The sequence below is a fragment of the Aspergillus luchuensis genome, chromosome 8 (assembly GCF_016861625.1).
Source record: "Aspergillus luchuensis IFO 4308 DNA, chromosome 8, nearly complete sequence".
Classification (NCBI taxonomy): Eukaryota; Fungi; Ascomycota; class Eurotiomycetes; order Eurotiales; family Aspergillaceae; genus Aspergillus; species Aspergillus luchuensis.
In genome coordinates, this window is record NC_054856.1 from 3,000,679 (window position 1) to 3,023,066 (window position 22,388).

The window sequence follows — 22,388 nt, forward strand, 5'->3', positions numbered from 1 at the left end:
TTCGTCAGTAAGTATACAGTATAGTGGATACCCACTCCGTAGCTAGGATACGAAGTCTATTGCTCCACAGCTTAAAGACTTTTGCTACTCTTTGTGGGGGGGGAGGATGGAGGCAGCACGACGAATGCTGACAGTCTTGGCTACCGGAAATCTCCCCCGTCTTTGCTTTTTAGGCGTCGTGGATGTAACATCAGCTCCTGCCACACTGTATCACCTAAATATATATCCCAGAGTGCAACGACGGAGGCAAGCATCCCTTGATCGTAGCCTAGAGAAGTAGGCTTTCCTAGCGGGTAGTCATGGAATGGTGATTCCTCCGGTTATCTACGGACTACAAGACAGCTACTAGTCTAGATGAATATAGTGAGCACGTGCGGCCCTTCAGGTGCACAATCGGCCTTCAATTCCATGTGGGACAACGCAGACAATGCTGCCATTCCAGTCCATTTTGGTATCCATGTCTCGAATATGCGGCCAATCGCCGATAAACAAGAAAAATTCCCTCAACCCCTTGTCCAAGCCCATAAGCGAAATCTCTACTGATACAGAACAGTGGTAAATAGTAAAAGCAAACCGAGCAGTGAAAGCAAGCAAGCAGCTCACAGAGAAAGAGCCCATGAAATGTGCAGGATGCACCGCCACGTCCCCATGCCAGAGCCTCAAATACGTCTCATGCGAGTGAAGCGCTGATAAAGTCCGGTAACCGTCAAACCCAACGCCAACCCAAGCAACACGCAAGTGCAGAAACAGAAAAGCCATCACCAGGAACATCGAAAGAAATAAAAGTAGTAGTGTGTCAAAAAGTAATGTACAGGAAGGACAATATGTCGTTGGTGGAAGAAGCAACAGCGGTTGCATGATTCTTCAAGCAGTCATGGCGATGGCAGGAGAAGACGCTTCCGTCAGGTTGGGCGGAGCGGGAGTAAGTTCACCATCACCAGTGCTCTTCTCGCTGGGGACGCCACTGGCACTCTGGTTGGCCTTGCTGTCGCTGTCGCCAGTCTCAAGAGCCATGCCCTGAGCCTCGTCGTTCTCCTCGGACTTCAACGGACGGGGAGTACGCCAAGAAGGCAGCATCCATTGAATACCGGTGAAGCTCTTGAGCTGAAGAGGCTTACGCTCCCAGCGACGGCATGGGGCCCCGGTGCGATCTAGAGCGCGTAGACCAGCATTGATGGCACCCAAGTTGGCCTTGGGACCGAGCTTGTGAGCGGCCACTAACTTGGCAGTGTCGACAGTGCCGTCATCACTAAGAGACAGTTAGCAAATGCACCATTACCGATTGATCGGGTTGGAGAACATACAGTCGGGGCTTCTTCTTGGGACCGGGCTTGCCTCTCGGCTTCGGAGTGGTCTCGCCCGTCTGGTTGAGGCCTCGTTTGGTGCCCGGCTTAGGGCCCGGAACGCCCTTGCGGCGAGGTGTGTCTGCAGCCGGGGTGCCTGCGGCGGGGGTGGACGCAGCATCGGAGGCATTGTCCACGGACGAAGGAGGGAGAGGTAGTTCGGCAGACGAGGAAGCCGGGGACGAAGGCTCCTGAATCTTGACGGGCGAGTCGGTGTTGCTGACGCTACCCCGTTTGCTCTTCTTGTCCTTTCCCTCGGGCGGTGGTGTCACGAACTGGCTCAGCAGATCCGTAGACAGCTTGAGGACAACAATCCTTTTGGAAGGTCCAGATCGGCTGGAGCGACCGTTTGCGGTGGAGCTGGCAGAGCTGGCGGCCGGCATGGTGGATCGTCTCGACGTCGAGATCGTTGTTGGAGTTGATGATGAGATAGGTTGGGTTGCCCCTTCAGACGATGCGAAGAGGAGTTGGGAGGAGAGTAAGATGAGAGAAGGGACCCCCCGATCGGGTTGTTTAGGCAGAGAACACAGCCAAACGTAGGCGAAGGTGAGGTGGGTGAGGATTAATAAAGCCGCAAGACTGAGTTGGGGCGAGGAGGTGGAAGAATTAAGTGACGATCGTGACGTGGGTGTTGAGGGATTGGTTGGTGGGATGGAAGGGAACCGGATGAATGGTGGTGGTGGTGGTGTTAGTCGTGGGCGGCGGCGAGACTCGGTCAGAGAGAGGCGAAAGTCTGGCAGGGCTGAAGAGGGAGGCAGTGGACGTGAGGCGCTGGTGACATACTCCGGTGGTGAGGATAGGGCGGTGGTGGTGTAGGTGGAGTTGAGGGTGAGGATGATGATGGTGATGGGGGAGGAAGATGGAAGGAGGGAGAGGAGAAGAGAAGGAGGGAGACGGGGAAGGGAAGAAAGGGATGGATGGGGATGTCGAGGCGCCGAGTGGTGGTTTCATTGTGGTGTGTGTGTGTTTCTCACGCTCCTCGTCTAGGGAACGACAAGCCAGACTTTTCTGGTGCGGTCAGTCCAGGAGAGAAGCTGAAGGTCAGTTCCGACTGCCTACTGACTTGCCCTTTCGCCGCCCGCCCTTTCCGTACTTACTTACTTTACGGAGACATCCCCCCATTTTACTGGGTCCGGCGCGTTACCGCCGCGTCTTCATACCGTCTGATACGCGTCTTGTTCTCTAGTAGATAAGCACTTTACTACGGTGGCAGCTAGCCAAGTTGCTTCTCTACACCCAGCAACAGAACGGTTCCTGTCTGGTCAGAAACACTTGAAAAACACCCCCATCTGGACGGTTACCAATACCATACCACGCGCATCACATCATCTCCTGGACTTATCCGGAGCCGTATGTCCGTATGAATGCCTTCATTCAGACCATGAAAACCATGAACTGCAATTTCTCTATGAGAGTTATGACTACAGCTATTCACTTCTTAAACAACTATTTGAATACACTGATACCATTCAATAGAAACAACAATACAACAATACTTATTTATATAAATAAGTCTCCAACAGAATACAAGAATCCCATTCAATCATTCACTACCAGCCACATTCTCTCATCCATATTCTTCCCAGTCCGGTCCTCTCTCTCCCACTCACTTCTTCCCTCTTCCTCCCATCTCTCCTGATCACGAAATTGCAAAAATAAATGAAGGAAAGGGAATGGGAGAAAAAAAAATATGGATCGCCCGTCCCGCCTGGCGCCGCTTAGACTTTTGGGTCAAAAAAGAACGAACGAACCGCAGCCGCTTCCGGCTTTCCTTCCTCCTAGTATTCCCTTTTCCTTCACTTGGAACTAAATTTTTCCCATTTATTCGTAAGCGTTCAAAAAATCAATTTTAATTTCGCATTTTTCTTTTATTCTCAGGTTTAGTTTACTTTGGATGATCAATCGATCCATCCGTTTGCACACCTGATGCAGGATACTAAAGATACATTACATACTTTGGAACTAAAAAACCATGCATCGTGCATCAGCTGAGTCTTATTTCCAAGAGGGAAAGGAAAATGTACATACAGTACAGGATAGAAGAGGAAAGAAAGAAACCAAACCAAACCAAATCCTAGAAAAGGGAATCGACTTTCTTTTGGATTGGAGAGACCAACTGACCTATCTACTAACTAATCTAACAACTATACTTACTAGTAACATCTAGCTACATATTTTCCCCCCTCCGGCCAAGTATCTAGTTAACAAGGATCCGGAGTACACTAAAATGCCACTATCCAGGGGGGTTCAGTTACTACAAAGTGCAAGGAAAGAAAAGAGGGGGTAAGAAGGGTGGAAGCTCGGAGCAATCAATCAATCAATCAATCGACCAACCAACCAACTAGTAACAACAACCGCTGCACTAAAGGGATTCAATCCATGAAATCCCTCAACTGTGAACCAGCATATCTGGCCCCGATCGGCCAGGCTGCCTTGCCTTGGCCATAATCCATTCCATGGCCAACTATCTTTGGCATTTATTTGTTAACAGTATTGGAACGGTTATTTATATAGATGTTATACTAAGACTCCAGAATCTGACAATAATGACACACGTATATATATACGTAGTATCTTCATGTCTACAGTACTAGTAGTAGTATGTATAGTAGGCTGGATTGCTGGGAGTGAAACAGGCCACGCATTCACTGCGGCAGCTGCCAATAAGGATGCTAAACATTTTGATCGCCTCATGGCTGAATTCTAAGCCGGACATTTAATTCACTACTACTATTGTGTAAGATCGACACCACCATCGTTCAGATTAATCTACCGGGTGAATGTAGGGAGTATTACAGCAATCATACTACTATTGTATCACTCCATTCGAACTGAATATATATTCAACTAAGAAAAGAAATGTGTTCTACTACTAAAATCAAAAGAAAATACATAATATCTTCACTTCACTTCATTTCATCACTTCAATCCGCCTTCCCCTGCTTCTTCCGTCGAATCACCTCCCCAACCGCCTGCTGCACTCCCGGACTAGCCCGAACACTGCCCAGCACCAGCGCCTCCTTCATGCCCTTCCGCAGCGCCGTCACGCCCTCACGATCACCCTTGAACGGCGCAAACCCCAACTGCAGCAGCCGAGTTGCTTCGCCATCCGTGGCCCGAGAGAGCTGCGCCAGCTGACCCAGTTTCTGCATGGTCTGCGGATGCAGACGATCGCCCGGAGCAGACGACGCCCGTTTACTAATCTCCGGCGGCGTGACCTGCGAGATGAAGATGTGCAGAGTGACCGAGGCACGCTGGGCCAGCGTCAGGATCTGAAACGGCAGGAGATAGAACTCGGGGCCCTTGGACGAGAAGCCCAGCAAACCCTGCAATCCGGCGGGGATATAGCTCCACGGGAGTAGTAATGCCGTAGGACGTGTAAGTAGGATCGACTCGAGGGTAACCAGCGCAGCGAAGGTGAAGTAGCGCCACTAGACGAAAGCAATCCACCATTAGCCATCATACAACCCAAGCCCAAGTCGAAGAACCGCAATTCAAAGTACGAGAAAGGAGAACAGGTATACTCACATAACGTCCCCACTCCGACCAATACGTAAACTGCAGCACCACAATCGTAACCAACCCGATCACATACTGCGGCAAAGACCGCTGCAACCCAGCCATCACAAACTCCTGCAGGGTTCTCTTATCGCCCCAATTCAACATGTCCGGGCCGTACATATCATACGCGACCCGCTTCACGGGGTCGAGGAGCGTATCCTGCGCCAGCCTCAGATACACAAAGTAGCTGTCCGACACGGCGCCGCCGGCCTTATCTGGGTGGTGCTGGGCAGCCAGACGACGGAAGCGCGACTTGATAGTGCGTTCATCGGCAAACGGAGAAACCCCCAGGGCGCGGTAGAAGTCGCCTGCGACTTGTACGCGATGGAAGGTCTCGTAGAGAGTGTAGAGGAGGTAGCTGGTCACGACGAGGATGTAGATGCGCCGGCGGTGTCGCGCATAGCGCGGAGTGCCTGGCTGAGGGCGGGGCTCGCCTGCGCGGATGGTGATGCCATAGTAGACGCTCTGAACGATGGAGGTGACATACTAATGCGAACGGTGTTAACGACTGTGTATTTCGTACTGCGCAACACGGCGTTTATAGAATTGCGGAGGGAATGGACACGGTACTCACGTTTGGGAGGACAGCCCAACCGAAGAAAGAGAGAAGGGACGACATGGGCGGGATGGTATCTCAACAGAACAGACAATATTAAGCCTCCATCAAACCAGTAACCAAAGACCAACAGTACCAAAGAGCGAAAACGACCAAACTGCTGGTTCCAGAAGCTGTCTGTCTATCTCTATGCCTCCAACTAAACACCCACTCCGGATAGAAGCCCGCCTCACCGCCCACCCCACCGCCCGCCTCCACTCGCAAATCCGAAAAGAAAAAAAAAAAAGTCAAGAGGGAAAAAAAAAAGGCATCGAGTTCCACCGGCATCAAATCAATCAACACAACCTGCCCTCCATTGCGCCGCCAATCCCCCTCCCCAATAGACACAATGGCCCTCGACGCAATGGACCTCGACCCCCACCCGACAGGGCCAGCCAGACAAACCTCGCCCGAAAAAGACCGCAAGCGCAAACACAAGGACACCACATCACCCAGCAAGAAGAAGCGCAAGCACGAAAGCGATGCCACCAGCAGCAAGAAGAGCAGCAGCAGCAAGAAATCCCAGTCCAAGACCAGCACCAGTACTAGCAAACCCACGATCCCCGACTCCCCCTACACCCTCACCACCGCAACGCTCTACCTCCCACTCTCTCCGATCTCCATCTCCCCAACCCACGCCCTAGCCTCCCTGCTAGCAGAGCACCTCTCCCCGCTCCTTCTCACCTACTACGCCCCCCTGAAAGGCATCGTCCTCGCCTACTCCAATGCCTCAATCTCCAGCACCCCGCCGCCCTCATCCACCAACATCGTCAACGCCGAAGACCCCAACCTCCCGCAACCACTGACTCTGGCCCGCACCGCCGGCGAATACGGCGTCCTGTACGTCTACCTCACGGCGACCTTCCTAGTATTCCGGCCCCAGCGCGGCCAGATCCTCGAAGGATGGGTGAACGTGCAATCGGAGGGATTCCTGGGCGCGATCGTCCTGAACCTGTTCTCTGTAGGCATTGAGCGGAAACGTCTACCCCCGAGCTGGAAGTGGATTCCTCCCGGCGAGGAATTGGAAGAAGAAGAACAGCAGCAGCAGACATCCACCACCTCCGCTACAGAAAAGGAAGAAGACGATGAAGACAGCGACTCCTCCTCCACCTCCGAAGGAAGAAAGAAGAAATCTGCCTTCGACCCCGCCAAGGAACTCTTCCGTCCCATCGCCCTCGCCGAGGACGTGAACCCTCTTGCTGATACGGATCCTACTACTTCCACCTCTACCAACAACAACAACAACGCCACAGGCGACTACTACGACGACGACGAAACCGCCGCTGCGGAAGGATACTTCCAGTCGGTCTCTGGTCACCGTGTGCGCGGCACGATCAAGTTCCGGGTTGTGGATGTGGATGTGATTCCTGGGTCGGAGCGGGAGAGCGGATTCCTGAGCATTGAGGGTACGATGCTGGATGAGGAGGAGGAGAAGAGGGTTCTGGAGGAGGAGAGGACGGGCGTTGTTTCTTCTGCTCCTTCTAGCTCCTACGGTGGTAGTGGATCTTCTACCGGTATGACACCCAGAAAACTAGGCTCCGTGACGACCATGTCTGGTGCTTTGGCCATCCGGTCTGCTTCTGCGTCGGTGGCGCCGGAGCTGGAGCCGGAGGTGGTGGATGTGCATGTGGAGGAGTCGCCTAGTAAGGTGAAGAAGTCTTCGTCGAAGGAGAAGAAGGAGAAGAAAGAGAAGAAGTCCAAGTCTTCGAAGAAGGAGAAGACTAAGGAGTAAGTGTTGATTGAATGATATGAATAGGATGGGATGGGGGTTGGGGAGGTGGGAGGTTGGAATAACTTGACTTGTTTATAAGTATGTGTGCATGTTATATAGTATCTTTCTTTTTCTTTATCTTTTTTTGTGTATGTGTGTGTGTATCGTATTCAGCTTTGTTTGTGGTTGGCGTTAGATGGGAATATCAAAAAGAATTTGGTTTATCTTATTTTATGCCTGTCATGTTGTTGTCGTTGATACTATATCAAGGCTGGAGTACTTCTGAGGGGTTAGAGAACAGGAATCATGAAGCCATGCGCATTGAAAGAGGCTGCTTGGTCCAAGACACCTATGCCAATGTATTTTGGGCTCTCAAATAATACTAATAGGCGTATGATGTTCAAATACCAGTTGGAACGACAGTAGTCATAGGTGGGTGGTAGGATACTACGGGTTACTGCGAAGCGGAATATATATCACTTGATAAACTATACAGTACCCATCTTTCATTGCAATAGATTCATTATCATGGCCAATTAAATACAACTAGATCCTCACAGACTCAGGCACACCCACAGTCAACACATCCACCCCACTCTGGATCTGCGACTTGGTCGGCATGTTCTTGCGCCGCATCAGTTCGGCACTCTTGACCATCACCGGGTCCATACCCATCGTAGCAACGGCCACCACTGTGTCTCCTTTGCAGTAATACGCAGCGAACTTGGCGTTCTCGGGCTCTCCCTTCAGCACCAGATCGTCCCATCCGCCCACGGTACTTCCGCAGTAGCGCAGCTGGGCACCCAGGGCGGACCAGAAGATGGGGATGAACGCCTTGGGCTTGAGGGATTGCAATGATCCGCTGTGGACAATTGCGCGTGCTACTCCGCGTCCGGCGTTTTGGGCCACGTTCCAGTGCTCGATACGGGTGTATGTGCCCTTGTCCTGATCTGCTCCTGGCCCGTGGTACGGGTAGGTGGCGATGTCACCGATAGCAAAGACGTCGTCGTTCAGACCGGGGACCGCAAAGTGCTCGTTGGTCTTGATGGACCCATCCTCCTCGAGGGTAACGGATGGGTTGCCTTGGAGGAAGTCAGTCGCGGGACGCACTCCCACTCCGAGAATGACCAGATCTGCTGGAAGCACGGTGCCGTCTTTCAGGTGGACTGCGCCGACCTTGCTGGAATCGCTGCTGGAGGGAGTTGCCTTGTCTACGCTGGCGGAGAGCTTAAACTTGACGCCCGCCTTCTCCAGGTTACCCTGGAAGATGCGGCCGACCTGCTCGCCCATTACACGCTCCATCGGGGCCTTCTCCATGCCGACGATGGTGACGTCGTTCTCCTTGGCAAGGCAATTGCCCACCTCCATACCGATGAAGGAGCTGCCGATGACAACGACCTTCTTGTTCTTTTGCTCGCCCAGTGCCTGGTGAATGGCCTGCACGTCTGGAATGGTGCGGAGCACGAAGATGTTTCCAAGGTCCTTGAACCCTTCCAGTGGGAGAGTGCGCGGCACACCTCCTGTCGCAAGGACCAGCTTGGTGTAAGGGTACGACTTGCCAGACTTAGTAGCCACCGTCTTCTTCTGGAAATCAACGCCCGTCACATCATCATGGGCGACCTCAATAGAAGCTTCCTTGTACCACTCCTCAGGCCGCCACTGGATCTTCGCGGCATCCGCAATCAATGCCTTGGACAGCTTCGTACGATCAATAATGAGGTTCGGTTCGCGGGTGATAACAGTGATGGCACCCTTGTACTTCATCTCCCGGATCGCCTGGACCACACCAAAGGTACCACTTCCACTATAGAGACTCTATTAACATCTGACCCCAACTTCTTCAAATGACTTGACTTACCCGCCAACGACGACCAACTTCTCCTGCTGCGAAGCACTACACTTGACAGCAGGATCTCTCTGAGCCGCCTTAACATCGGCTTCATTGGCATTAATATAAACAGCGCCATTCTTCTCAAACACCTCGAACTTCTTCAACGCATTCGGGGCCGGCGCATCCTCAACATCACCAGTCTCGACATTAAAGCAAGCTATACCACATCGACGTTAGCTCTTCATTCTCATCTATACCCAACTTGGGGTATCAACAATAAAACAGTAAAAATAATAACATACCACCATGCCAAGGACAAGTAATCCTCCCCTCAGGAGCCACGACACCCAATTTCAAAGGAGCACCATAGTGGGTACATTTAGGGGTCATAGCGTGAACCTGACCATTATACCTAACCAAGAGGACCTTGCCATCCTGAATACCGTCGACTTCACACTCGACCTTGTCCATGTCCTTGACGTCCGCCAGGGACGTGATGTCCTTGAGTTTGTAATCCTGGGCCATTTTGAGGGAATTGGTGGAAAAGGGTGCACGTAGGGATGATGCCCGTAAGGAGGGATGGATGGGGAGAGAGGAGGGGTTCAGTTTATTAGAGAAGGATAAAGTAGTGAAAGATCTAGAAGAAGCCGAAGTGGGGTGAGCACAGCAGGAGCAGCGACAGAGAGCCGAGTTGCGACAACTGCAACGACAGCAGCGGAGGGGGATGCGGGCGGATGAAGAGGGAAAATGAATCGAGGATGAGGAAGAGGAGGATGAGGGGCAGCAAGGGGACCAACGAGCTGAAGCACGAAGGAAGAAGCTCTGACGGGCAGCAGCAGTACTAGGGAGGAGGAGGGGTCGGGGCATGAGGGGAGGGAGATAAGTAGTATTGATTGGAAGGAAAGAAGCACGCAAAGGTGACTACTAGTAGTAGTAGCAAGTCAGCAAGCTAGTAAAGAATTGAGGTCTTAATAGTAAATAGACATCGATTTATGATGCCATGGCATTGGGGAGCTTTATTTATCGGTTTTAAATCAGTAATAGAACCATGACATAAAGAAGCCCGCCCATTCCGACGGAACTGCCATGGAATCAGACCCTCAAAACCCATCCGATACAACATAATACCATACCACCAGTCGCACCTTCCTTACAATTTTTTTCTGTCGATAGTTGAAGTCGTGCCTTCCCGGTTCGTCCATCAACCCACGTCAATGACGTCGCTGCCATGGCCCCCTCTTCTCCAATCAGCACTCGTGTTTTGTCAGACTGATCCGGGTGAGTGGGGCCTCATCCACCTCCCAGGTGGGGACCTCCAGGACTATGGATTCAGAACAAGTTACGGAGTACACAGTACACAGTAGATACTTCCGAAAGAAGAGCATTACGACAAATGAAACTCATCATGCATTACCCCGTGGATCCTGCGGAAGGATTATACACAGTAGGGAATCATCATATTTACAAACAGCATGTACATCCGCCCATCCGCCCGTCCACCTATCCATCCATACAACTCCCGACCAAACCATTGACTGTCATCTCAACTGCTTCTATTCCTTCGTCGGCCCAGTGATTGTCGCGTCACCCGTAGGGTTCGAGGAATGTTTTTCTGTACCCATCCGGACCCTCGGGGAAGTCGATGTGAGCGTGCATAGTCTTCATCACTACCTCCCGGGGACACCGGCGGGCTCGATTGTGTCAGGTCCACCACCTCAGACAGCTGCGACGGCTCCGGATCGTCTTGGTAAGGCTGCGGCACACTCTCCGGGACGACGCTGATCGATGACGGTTCCTCCACCGCTTGTGATTTCACTCGGGGAGATGGTCTCGGTACGGGAGACATCGATCCCGCTAGGGACATGAGCTCCATCGTCCCGTTTCCACCGTCCGGGTTGCTACTGCACCGCCCCTGGCGAGACGCCTGTCGTCGCTGTCGTTCCTCCTCCGCCTTGTCAATCTCGTAGAAGGGATTGGGAACGATGGAAGGCGATCGAGGCTCTTCCTTGGCAGGCACGGCAGATGTCTCTCTCTTGACCGCTGGGGGAAAGTATGTTTCCATCAGGCAGTTGAAAGACATCATACTCACGGGGCTACTGATCATTTGGAGATCGTCTTCTGACGCGTTGGCTGCAGAAACACCGTCATTGGCGTCATCGGGGAGAAGCATCGAGTGCAAGGTCGATGGAGGGTCCTTGATCTCGGGGGCATCCTCCGGCTGTCGACCGTTCCGGCCATTCTCGCTGTCCTGTCCTGCCGGAGGTGTAGATCTGGACACCTGGTCTCCATGGCTACTTTTCGACCCGGTTGTCAAGTCCGCGGGAGGCGACTGAAACCCGTCAAAATGCGGTGACTTGATGGGGCTAGAGTGCATGGCCGAACCCTCCGTGTGGTCAATAGGCTTTTGGTTCAATGACTTCTCGTCGGGGATAGTCCCTTCCCTTTCCACGTTTCGCACTGGTGACTGGCGGTCCTCGTACTCGCGCGTGGCCTCGATTTCGTTTGGACTGGGCTCCTCAGTTGCACGGGAGCTTGGGCGGGTGAGCGCAGGAACGCCAGACGAGTGTAAGGAAATTAGTGTACTGACATGCTGGATTTCCCAGCATTCCCAAGACCTGCAGTGTCAGCAGATCGGAGAAGCTTGGGTTCAATCAGGTCGGCGAATGACAACTCTCGGAAGCCGTCGTCCTCCTCTTCGTCCATCCCGGGCATTTCAAATCCACTGTATTGCGGCCTATCATTCTCCTCATCCCAGTCCTGGTCATCCCGTGCCTCTCGTCGGTCACGCTTGGCTAACCGGATTTTGATGATATCGTGTTCAAAGACCTCGTGGATCTTGGCGACTCGGTATCCCGAAACCGTGGGCTGCCAGCCCGTAGCCTTGGAAATTTCCAGCTGTCGGAAAGCAATGATCGAGCCCTTCTTCAAGCTATCCACACCCATGTCCTGTAGAGAGGCTGGGTCATTGGGCAGAGCAGGAAGGTCGTCTGCCGGATTCTCAAATTGCTCTTCTACGGGCTGCTCTGTAGCATGCTCCACTCCCTCCATGTCTCCATTCGGTTGCTCGGCATCATCGTAATTAAGTTGTAAATCGCCGACGGAATAGTCGCCCACGGAATAGCCGTAATCGCCATTTTCATATCCTTCGTCCCCATCGTAAACCTGAAGCTGCTGCCGCCGTCTTCTCTTCTTGCCCCAGCCTTTGCGCTGCCTGATGATATCACCAGCTTCAGCGTCCCAGCGCTGCTCGAAGGGGAATGGCGGGGCAGTCAGCTCAATATCGTCATAAATACACTCGGTAGCCCGGAGGATCAACTTGTCTTGCCAGTTCTCTTCCGAATCGCTTTCAGGCGCTTGAACCGTGTCTTCTTTAGAGGCCTTTGAAGGTTGAACCTGGTTGTTGACCTTGCCTGCAAGCTTTCTCCGAGTAGCCTCCTCGTCTTCTTTGGTCCGTGGGGTTCTCACCCCCAGTGAGCCAAAGAGCATCCTCCTGGAGCTGGCAACATCAAGAGTACGCCGCTTGGAAGGTGGCTCGGCTTCATCTTCACCATTGGCAACATCGGTTGCAGACTGTTTTTGGTCGATAGCCTTGACGCTCTGTGGAGAAGCAATTTCCTTTGGCTTCACCTCAGTGACATCGACTCCCCCTGATGCAAGATCACGGAGTAGCTTCTGTCGCTTTGCTTCAAATTCCGCACGTTCTTGTTCCTTAGAATCGAGTTTATCTTCAGGAATGTAGTAGGAACGTCCATTGGCCTCTTCCCAGTTGCGGAGAGCAGCAAAATCAGCCTGTGCGGGCAGGGCACCAAGCTCCTTTAGTTTTGCTAACCTGCGTCGCATCTTGTTACGCTCATTGCTTTTCTTGGTTCTCAGAGAGCCCGCTCCCGGAGGATTGGTCTTCGTGCGCAACTGCACATCTACATCAGAGTCCGAAAGCTCGTCCTCCGATTCGGACGTGGACATGTCATCATCAGAGTCAGAGTCAGAGCTTGAATCTTCTTCTGAATCCGATGTAGAGGCTTCCGATCCGGAGTCTTCATCGGAAGACGAATCACTTGCATTGCTGGAATCCTCTGAGTCGCTAGAGTCGCTGGTCTCGCTCGTATCGCTTGCGGATGAGCTATCGCTCGTATCTGAAGCCGAGCCCGTAGCATCCTCTGGGATTGAAATGACTTTGCTGGCAACAATGGCATTCGATTCCACAACAGACGGGTTTTTTTCCTGGTCTTCAAATGTCACTGCCTTTGAATCCCTGCGAGTACCGTCCGGCATAGAAGACTCTTGACTAGATGGATGGGCCAAGGAGCTCTTTCTTGGGGCGGATTGATGGATACTGGGTCTGGAGCGCAGCGCATAGCCTGCTTGCTCAACATCAATGTCTTCCGCCATAGGCATAGGGGATATTTCCAAATCCTCCTCCAGTCCCTTCAGCTCTTCTGCCAAGTCCTCAGGGTTGATGTTTAATTCATCCGAGTCACTTTCTGAAGCTTGATCATGTGTCTCGTCAATAGCATGTCGGATGACTGTCCCGTTACCATCATCTTCAGGCTCGTGGTAATCCTCATAATCATCCTGATAAGCGTCCGTGTATTCATCACCCCTCTTCTCCTGCACCTGCTCATTCGACCTGATCACAGGAAACTCTCTTGCAAAGCCCACTTGATTATTCGGCGCCCATTCTGTATCTTCCTCCTCGTAGCGTGATCCATAGTCCCAGCCCGCAGCGCTAGTGCGTCGTTTCTTTCTCGGAGGGATTGTAATCGCAGGCCTTGACGACGTAGGTCTTTTCAGGAATGGCTTCCCAAAAGGGACTCCATCAATGAGGTGTTTGCCGTCGGACGATATTTGATGGCGACCAGAAAGCCGTCTGGCTCGAAGGTCTGAGATCTGGAGGGCGCGTATCCTGCCAGAAGAAGAAATGGATGAGTTTCAATCCAAGAGCAAATTTGCCAGAGCCAGGACAATGGCAACCGGCATGGGGACAACCACTTACAAGACTTCATCACCGTCCCGCAACAAGCCTTCCACTTCCATAAAGTGCAAGCACTCCGAGCCACCAACCTCAACTACATAATCCTCGAGACCCCACTGTCCACTGCACTCCGTATCAAACAAAGCTGGTTCCGTCTCAAGCGGGATAACCTCATTCACATCTTCCAGGAGTTGCGCGATCGTGTATCCGCCATTGGAAAACAGCGCATTAGGTGCACGCGTCGACGCCAGCGCAGAAGATGCGGCAGGAAGCATGGACGAAGCACTGGGCGCATTGTGGCCGAAAAGAGACGGCGGTGACGTTGTCCAAAGAATGCGCGTGACGGGGAGGCCGTGGCGCTGGATGATAAGATGAAGACGCATGGTGGATGGAATGTCTAAAGATTTTGTTTCAAGCTCCTCTTCTGTTGCTTCGGACCAGTCGCACTAGCAACGGCTCATTAAAATTAATTAGTATGATGGCGAAAAGCAAAACAAAATCATGCAGCAAACCGTCGCGTTAATGCGTAACAACGGCGAGATGCTTTCCGACTTGCTTGTCGCGTCGGAGTATGAGTACAAGTATGGGAAAACCGCACGAAGGGGTTGTAGCTCAAGGCAAGATCACAACAAGGACATTTTGAGCGCTAGAAACACAGCAAAGATCTAGTAATAAATGGAAGAGTGGAAAGCGTGAACCAGAGAAAAGTAGAAAAGTGACGGGAGGAAACTGCAGGTGTGACGGCGACCAGCTGCGCGGATGTTGGGCCGGGCTAAGCCTGTTCGGTCGTTACACCTAAGGCATCAATCGAATTCACTACGGTCACACTATAGCTTGCTTTACATGACAGTTCCATTATAATGCTCATATTAAATTATTTCATTGAATAGAATGACAATGTGAGTGATTAAAATGATTCAAGTCGCCTGTATAGTAACTGAAAATGCATCAGGTGGTATCGAAGAGCAAAGTAATATCCATGGAACTTTCATCGAGGTTTCCTGTTAACTCCGGAAAGATGCGTGTAACGACACGGATGTTTTGATATTGTACTGAGTTTGGTTCAATAGCCCAGTGCTAATTCATTAGATGCACCCGGCTGCAACATAGAAGCTCGTTATCATGCAAACTTCAGGTTTGTCTACTTGGACTCCGGGGAACTGGCTTCCGGTTGGGAACGCCCAGGTTCATGGGCCTGCTTCCTGGCTGAGACGGCACACGGTTAACCTGGCTATGGGATGCTTGCGGCTTGCCAGCTGCAATCGTCTGATATTCGGGAGGGCTATCCTCCTCCAGCAGAAGGGGAGCCTTGTGGATTTTGAGCACGCTTTGTTGACGCGCAACGGGAGAGTTTGGGGGTGAACCAGAGCGGGACTCTGGTGGGCTTTCGGGCAGCATATCGAGTGTCTCCGACGAGGACATCGCCTCCTGGTTGCCGTATGGTGTGGACGCCTCAGGTTCCTTTCCAACTGGAGATCGCGGATCAGCTCCAGGTTCAACAGATCTTTCGGAAGAGGCATCTGGTGGGTTATACTCTCGACGGGGGCCATCCACAGGGCTAAGAGTTTCAGCCATGGCATCTTCGTAACTGGGAGGTGCATCGTCGTAGCCGTCCTCAGGATTGGCAGGCACAGGAGGTCTGGCAGGCCGAGGCGGCATTGGGGGGCGTGTGCTATCCATCGATCCGGTGGGACTTGTAGGGCTAGCCACTGGCCTGGCCTGACCATTGGCCGCCATGGCATCCAGAAGTGCTTTCGGAGGAGCGATGCCGGAGTAAACTTTCACGGGCATCCGTAGCGGAAGAACGATAAGTTGGGGCTATTGGTTATGAGCAAAATGTCTAGAAATGTGCAGCTGAGACGACTTACCTTCATGTTCCCAATACTTCCATGGGTCAGGCCCACTCGAACTTCGAGCTCATACGTCCGCGAGACATTGCAGGTCTCGAATGACGGCGCTACCGTACTGGGTAGAGGTATGCCACTCCATAAACTAGAATCAATCGTCCACTCCGTATCCGCCGGGTCTCCACCTCTGCCGAGAGGCACGGCCATATTACTCTGACTGAGAATGACCCAAGTGCCGCTTTCGGTGCGCCGTAGGTCATGAGCGACGATGTTGGTATAAGAAATCAGCTCGACCTGGATCATCTGCAGGAAAATAGTCTCAAAAGACTCCGATAGTTTCTTGACGAGGACACGCATCGGTATAGGCTCATTGCAGGTCAGAATTGATGGGTTGGGTAGTCGCAGGTCAGCGGATACGCGAGGGGAACCGCCTGCGGTGTCCCGGAGCGAACTGCTCGACATCTTCTGGAAAAGGCTTCTTTTCTTGGACACATTCGGGGCATCCGTAAATTGGTGTTGTCGTCTTGCATAAGTTTCTTCGTTCGGTTTTCCTGTCCTGGGAGGCTCGATGGGAAGGAAGTTTAGGTTGGTGATCTAGACGCCAATTGTCAGCATTGGAATGCTGAAGATTATCCTCTTCTCGCAGCGATCGCTCATTAAACCAACATACCGCCCTGAGATTCTCCTTGTAGAACTGGGGACGAATAACCGTCGCTTTCACATAGTACTTGATGTCGGCCATGCCTGGGAAGCCACTGAGAGATGGAGGGAGTGTCTTCTTCACATGGCGAGTGGTGTCCCTGGCCATTTCGACCCTCAGACCCGTGATGTTCAGGTTCGTAAGCATGCTATTGTGTATGCTGCAAGAATTGTTGAATGGGAACTGCACAGCCACTATCAGTTCTGTATGTCACAGGTATTACCAAGCACAGTATACTGACCTTGAATTTGAAGGGATACTCGTACGTCCCTCTTGCGAATGTATAAGCTCTGTCTGGAGTCTCTGCATTGAATACTGCGGCAGTGGGGAAAACCGTTTCGACTTTGTACAGGATCTACAACAGCTAAGATCAGTATCGCTTGCATTGAAGTCCATCACAACAATTTCTTTCGCGCCTCGGATGGAAGAGGAAGAGGAAGGGGAAGTTGGAGGGGAATGGCTCAGGATTCGCACCTTGTGAACCTCGATTTCGGTACGCTTCTTATCCGATTGCTCATTATGTGGATATTTCGGACCTGCCAGGCGCGTCCGACTTTCGCCTTCTAATTTTACTTGAATGCCTCCGATTGCAGCTTCAGAGTGTAATTGTAGAATCACCTTTCCCGTGAGATAGTCGAGATTGGTGAAATGCTTATGTGGCCGGTCCAGGTGGATGATTACAGACATGACGACCACAAGTTGGTGAACCGTGTGGCGGTTGAAGCGGGCCTGCCGGCAAGTGTGCACAGGCTCGATGTCAGGGACCGAACCAGTCAGTCAGTCTGTGCTGGAGTAGACGACGATGCACTGGGAGAAATATGAGGGAGAGTATCTACTGAGAGCGGATATGGAACTCCAAGTAAACAAAGGAAACAGAAACCAGTGCACGGCGGACGTGGAAAGCTGGGAGAAGAAAAACGAAGACGGGAGTTCGGCAGTGACTTTCTGACTAGATTATTACAAGCTGGGAAAATGACGTTTGAATCCAGGGGACGTAAAAGCGCAAGGCGTGGGGCAACCCGAGAACTGTACGGTCTCGGCGCGTTCGGAACTTTTCCCTCTCGAACAAAAAAACAATAGACCATTCCTAATGAATGAATACTATCCTGGAGTCATGACTGCTGATTGATCTGAGCGAGCAATCGGTGGAGTTCATTGACCGGATTTTTTTTTTTAATCATACGGTGGGTGCGACCCATTCTGGGCCTTTCAATCTGACAGTGTCTGACGGGGGAGAGAGCCAGACTGAATGGCGATCCTCTCGCAGGGCTGGTTTTTGCTGGCCTCCGATTCGCGTCACAGCCGGGGTTCTGCTCAGCCACCCCGAACAAAACTCTATGGTGTTAGTAACTTAGTATGGATATCCCCTCCCGTTGCACCGCCACGTCACGGACGCTAGCAGAGCCATGGCAGTAGATATCAAAGAACTGATGGTATGAATTAATTGGGTATCGCCAAGTGATCTATACTTCCAAATTACAAGTACACTTCTAGGCACCAAGATTTCCAATTTGACTGCAGTGGGGTGGGTCGTCAGAGTCCTTCCTTAGCGAGCATGTCTAGAATCATTAGCCATGGTTATCAACCGATGCGCTGCCGAGACAATTTCGCGCCTTACCTGCAATATCAAGGTAGAATGCAATGGCGTTGAACCTATACGACACAAGAAAAAAACAGCCAATGTCAGCAGGGGCGCTCGCATGTCCAATGAATTGCGTTCAGAAGTCTATTGGCGAACCTCTGTCTGTTGCCTGTAATTTCTCCGGCCAGCCACTTGAGTCGATTGCTCCAGTTGATCAAGTCCAAGTGGCTGACGCCCTCCAGGGTGCCCTTGTATGCTCCCCACTTGCTGCTGGCAACGCTGACAAGTCCATCATTGTACCCTTCTATTTGTTCCAGAAGACGGTGGGATAGACGGAAGACGGACCAGAAACTTGGCTGCATTGCCGCCCCGTACGAAAAGTATCTACATATCTCAGCCATACTGATGACGGTACCATCTTCGGCCAGTGGGGACCTACCGAACGTCTTCAATGTCTGGCGTTGCGGGGTTGAAGGTGTTCGTCATATAGTCACGAGTTAGTTGGGCGAACGCGCCCGTTTCTACCTTGAGCCGGTCTAGAGCATAGTACAGCTGGGCAAGGCGGTCATCTAAGATCACGTTAGATAGTATTTATAGAACCGACGTGCATACTAACCGCCAATCTGCTTGAGGACGAAGTCTGCAACAGCAGAGCCTAGAAACGTTGAGTACATGTTCTGCCTATCTTGAGACGTCACATACCTCTATGGGGAGTCGCAATCGTGGTCAACGATTTTACTTTGAAATCAGTCGGCTTCAAATGAGTGATCATATATCGAGAGTCAAGCCCGCTTGAGCGCTGGTTAATAACTGCGATTGAAGGGTAAACTTTCCTGGTTCTTACCCCTAAGGGAAGTGTCAGCAACAGCTCCCGTAATGGCAGGTAACCGTTGCACTTACCATGCTATGACTATTCCAGGTCAGACAAGTCAACATCATATCTTCTGGGGTAGAAACTCACGCAATAATATTTACATGTTCTCCGGGTGCACCGGCGGCGATATCTCTCGCTAATTCTTCAGCACGCATTTCGATGGATGCGGAGGGAGGCACTGTGGCAGTAATGACCCGAACCCCTTGCATCGATAAAGCTTCCTTGATACCACGCCAATATTGAACTCCAGGAAGATAACGTCCAGCAAGACGCAGCTCAGCGAATCCAAGCAGGCCATGCGCGAGAACAACTGCATGTTTTGGGGCATCTGTTAACGGAGTATCAGTAGCTCGAAACCGATGATAAAGTCTTTGCATGGCCCATGCTTACTGTAGTTCTCCCTAATTATCGCATATTCATCTCTGATAACGTTCCCCAGGTCTTCCAGGCGCGGATCGAGAGCATCGGGGCTGCTGGGATGTTGTGGGCTGTGCCTACACGCAGAGGAAGAAAGACACCTCAGGGCTGGATAGCGGACAGAGAGCGAATGAAATTTGATGCTTCTTACGCCGTTGGACACGGCAACGGCATGTCTCATCTTATGATTCCTCTCACTAATTGTGTGATGCTGAAGAGAGGCTTGAGAGAAATGTATACATTGGGGGCAGCCTGGTGTTCCTGATGACGCAACAGTTACTGGGCACTTCATGCCTTAGGCCGCAACACCATGGCACTGACAACGTCTACTGTATCCACAGCTTGTAACTGGCAATAAAAGCATGCATGCGATCAACGAGCTAGCCTTTCTCTTTTAGTTTACTATTATTGGTGTACATAAGCGCTACACTAGTATGCTGGGTTGTGCTTCAAGGGCCTTATAGGTTGACTTGCAACAACCTTATAACAGCATCGAGAAATCGAGACAACTTCAAGTTGACTCTTGCCAGCTTCAGACAGGATACAACATAATTTATGTAATGCTCAAACAGCGGGCCAGAACTATATTCACAGGCTGAAAGCAAATGACAAACAAGAACCCCTCATGCTGCCGCAATGACAACCGGCATCATTTCTCTATGCCTTGATCACGATCTTCTCGGACGGCTCGGGCTTCACATCGACCAGCGCATGGATAAGAGTCTCAATAACCTTTCCACCTCTCTCGTTGCCAGCATCCTTGATTTCCTGGAGCTTCACCTCAGCCTCCTTGTTCGCATCCTCCTCGGCCTTCTTGTATCCGCTCGAGTGCTAGAAACAGTAATGTCAACCCTCACGTTCGTCCAAATGTCGCATCTCCCAACTTCAACCCCGCAGGACAGATAGTCATTCATACCTCAGCCTCGAACTTCTTGAACTCCTCTTCCTTTTGCTTTCTGTACTCCTCAATCTCCTTCTGTGCTTCGGACTTTGCCTCCCTTATGCGCTTCGTGCGGTCTACAAGAACATTAATCGGGATGCTGTGGTTATCGGGTGTCTGATGACATACATTCTCTGGCTGGATAATGCGACACGTCAGCACTGATTGATGGTTCGGTATTCTTTCAGAGACAGTGTAAACTAACCTTGTTGGACAATCTTCTGAGCCTCCCTCTCGGCCTGAAATAGAGATGGTCAACCACTATACCCCACCCAGTTCAATCAAATGCGACCTACATCGAGGAGGGTCTGAATGCCTGCGGAGTTCTGAGCGGACTATCCGAAAGAGTCAGTATGGCAATTTCCCAAGTCGAGCGACACATTCTCCTCACCATCTTTGCAGTAGTATTTCTCAGAAAAGGCGCTTATGAGAACGAAAGAGTCGGAGAATATAGGAGTATACAGAGGTGGAGTCGTGAGCTTGTGATGCGCCGTTCGATCTCCCCGACGCCACGAATGACCCCTTAGGCGGTCGGGGTTCTGCCACCAGACACCGCCATCACTGATATCACCGATAATCCGACGCAGATTTGGACATGATGCCACTCGCGCATTCAACCGTTCAATTATTTACTGGTTCCTTTTAAATTGTCGCGCAATTCACAAATTGCATACAAGGCAATATGTCTCGCGCTTCCAAATTGACATTGGCCGCGACTGGTCTCGGTACGGCGGGGATCATCTACTTTGTTCACTGGGCACAGGAACAAGAGAAAATTGTAGGTTACCGGTGCTTTATGGCCAGGACAATTGCAGTGACTAATGCTTGATTCGTATCTAGGGGATGCACAAGGCGGTTGAGCTAGACATGGAGAAACAGCGTATCCGCAGGGAGCGACAGGCCGAGTTTGAGATGCAAAGGGCGTTGGAAGAAGAGTACCGGAAGCTACAGAAGGTCTCGCCCAGCGTTGATGATCCAAGCGGAGGGAAGTCGAATCAAGGACAAACATCATGATACACGCCCAAGCGGTTCTTTACGATTCATAGACTTTGTCTGGTACGTTCATTCCCTTGGTGTTCAGAGGTGAACCCTTCTTAACGAGAGAGCAGGTATAGATGTCCACTTGGCATGTGATGGCTGTATGCTTGTAGAATATACCCAAAATGTACATTAGAGATCAATATCCATACCCACCTCTGTATACTATTGATACAGTCTGTCTCTAGACCACATGCTTCGCTAAGGGATTGGCTGTTCAGCGCCACACCGGCTGAAAGAAGGTAATGCGAAGGCTATATGGCAGCGGTATAAGAAGCACTGCTATGCATGAACATATATCCATTCCGTATTGCTTTAGTAGAAATATATGTCAGTCTCAGACACGCTGGTATTTGGCATTGTTGTAACATCCTTATCAGCCAAGAACGGCACGGTGACACGTGCCGGCGGACTCCGAGATAGGAGCGATCGCTGACCGACATAAAAGAAGGCCGGCTATCATCGGAGGCCGGCCCAATTCCGGCCTCATGCAACTAGGAAAGCCTATTCGGCCGCGATCCAAGGATGTTGGCCAATCACGCTGGGGGCCATGTGACATAAAGCCTTGGCATTTGGTGAAGTATAGAGCAGTCCATAATGTAGACGGCAACGCTTTGGGGCAGTTATGGCTGCGTTAGAAGTATTTTCGAGAGTGATAAAAGGCCCATCCTATTATCAGGAGCCTGTAAATATATACCAGCACCTTTATAACCGCCACCAGGCGGCTAGACCTCGGAACAAGCACAGGGTGCAGCTGCTATACCCTGCTCAATCGGGAATAGCGCGTCCCCGTGATTCTGGCGTGCCCTTATTTGCCAAGAGTTTGTATAGAGTCGATGGACGTGCATCTGATGGCCAGACATGCCTGTAAGGGGTGTTGTTTCTGCGTAGAATCATCGCAGAACCCCAATATATCACGTAGTATGGTCCATTATTTATGATGCTACGTTATCGCGAACGAGTCTGAGGTCCCCACG

The 22,388-nt window shown here is 51.4% G+C and overlaps 11 protein-coding genes across 11 annotated transcripts; 2 read left to right on the top strand and 9 right to left on the bottom strand.

Moving 5' to 3' along the window:
- Positions 1–864: 864 nt before the first annotated feature.
- On the bottom strand, positions 865–1,726 carry AKAW2_81022A (uncharacterized protein; the record flags this gene model as incomplete). The annotated part of the gene is made up of 2 exons (XM_041682107.1): positions 865–1,249; positions 1,305–1,726. 2 exons carry the CDS (start codon positions 1,724–1,726, stop codon positions 865–867), a joined length of 807 nt encoding a protein of 268 aa, XP_041548983.1.
- Positions 1,727–1,949: 223 nt separating this feature from the next.
- Positions 1,950–2,294, bottom strand: AKAW2_81023A (uncharacterized protein; the record flags this gene model as incomplete). Its single annotated transcript, XM_041682108.1, has 1 exon — positions 1,950–2,294. One exon carries the CDS (start codon positions 2,292–2,294, stop codon positions 1,950–1,952), a length of 345 nt encoding a protein of 114 aa, XP_041548984.1.
- Positions 2,295–4,267: 1,973 nt separating this feature from the next.
- Positions 4,268–5,523, bottom strand: AKAW2_81024A (J domain-containing protein; the record flags this gene model as incomplete). The annotated part of the gene is made up of 3 exons (XM_041682109.1): positions 4,268–4,774; positions 4,872–5,390; positions 5,479–5,523. 3 exons carry the CDS (start codon positions 5,521–5,523, stop codon positions 4,268–4,270), a joined length of 1,071 nt encoding a protein of 356 aa, XP_041548985.1.
- A 325-nt stretch (positions 5,524–5,848) lies between these two features.
- Positions 5,849–7,231, top strand: AKAW2_81025S (DNA-directed RNA polymerase I subunit RPA43; the record flags this gene model as incomplete). The annotated part of the gene is made up of 1 exon (XM_041682110.1): positions 5,849–7,231. The coding sequence occupies one exon, from the start codon at positions 5,849–5,851 to the stop codon at positions 7,229–7,231; it is 1,383 nt and encodes a 460-aa protein (XP_041548986.1).
- A 525-nt stretch (positions 7,232–7,756) lies between these two features.
- nfr1 (putative AIF-like mitochondrial oxidoreductase (Nfrl)) lies at positions 7,757–9,908 on the bottom strand (the record flags this gene model as incomplete). The annotated part of the gene is made up of 3 exons (XM_041682112.1): positions 7,757–9,014; positions 9,069–9,258; positions 9,344–9,908. 3 exons carry the CDS (start codon positions 9,906–9,908, stop codon positions 7,757–7,759), a joined length of 2,013 nt encoding a protein of 670 aa, XP_041548987.1.
- A 676-nt stretch (positions 9,909–10,584) lies between these two features.
- On the bottom strand, positions 10,585–14,396 carry AKAW2_81027A (uncharacterized protein; the record flags this gene model as incomplete). Its single annotated transcript, XM_041682113.1, has 3 exons — positions 10,585–11,572; positions 11,629–13,944; positions 14,035–14,396. 3 exons carry the CDS (start codon positions 14,394–14,396, stop codon positions 10,585–10,587), a joined length of 3,666 nt encoding a protein of 1,221 aa, XP_041548988.1.
- Positions 14,397–15,144: 748 nt separating this feature from the next.
- Positions 15,145–17,247, bottom strand: AKAW2_81028A (arrestin (or S-antigen), N-terminal domain protein; the record flags this gene model as incomplete). The annotated part of the gene is made up of 5 exons (XM_041682114.1): positions 15,145–15,831; positions 15,882–16,454; positions 16,531–16,743; positions 16,802–16,915; positions 17,035–17,247. 5 exons carry the CDS (start codon positions 17,245–17,247, stop codon positions 15,145–15,147), a joined length of 1,800 nt encoding a protein of 599 aa, XP_041548989.1.
- Positions 17,248–18,093: 846 nt separating this feature from the next.
- Positions 18,094–18,914, bottom strand: AKAW2_81029A (triglyceride lipase; the record flags this gene model as incomplete). Its single annotated transcript, XM_041682115.1, has 6 exons — positions 18,094–18,119; positions 18,179–18,213; positions 18,299–18,526; positions 18,582–18,711; positions 18,759–18,797; positions 18,845–18,914. 6 exons carry the CDS (start codon positions 18,912–18,914, stop codon positions 18,094–18,096), a joined length of 528 nt encoding a protein of 175 aa, XP_041548990.1.
- An 86-nt stretch (positions 18,915–19,000) lies between these two features.
- AKAW2_81030A (esterase/lipase family protein) lies at positions 19,001–19,614 on the bottom strand (the record flags this gene model as incomplete). Its single annotated transcript, XM_041682116.1, has 3 exons — positions 19,001–19,052; positions 19,104–19,344; positions 19,407–19,614. The coding sequence occupies 3 exons, from the start codon at positions 19,612–19,614 to the stop codon at positions 19,001–19,003; spliced, it is 501 nt and encodes a 166-aa protein (XP_041548991.1).
- A 476-nt stretch (positions 19,615–20,090) lies between these two features.
- On the bottom strand, positions 20,091–20,767 carry AKAW2_81031A (uncharacterized protein; the record flags this gene model as incomplete). The annotated part of the gene is made up of 6 exons (XM_041682117.1): positions 20,091–20,264; positions 20,350–20,450; positions 20,503–20,511; positions 20,579–20,612; positions 20,670–20,708; positions 20,765–20,767. The coding sequence occupies 6 exons, from the start codon at positions 20,765–20,767 to the stop codon at positions 20,091–20,093; spliced, it is 360 nt and encodes a 119-aa protein (XP_041548992.1).
- Positions 20,768–21,055: 288 nt separating this feature from the next.
- Positions 21,056–21,387, top strand: AKAW2_81032S (protein PET117; the record flags this gene model as incomplete). The annotated part of the gene is made up of 2 exons (XM_041682118.1): positions 21,056–21,151; positions 21,214–21,387. The coding sequence occupies 2 exons, from the start codon at positions 21,056–21,058 to the stop codon at positions 21,385–21,387; spliced, it is 270 nt and encodes an 89-aa protein (XP_041548993.1).
- Positions 21,388–22,388: the final 1,001 nt, after the last annotated feature.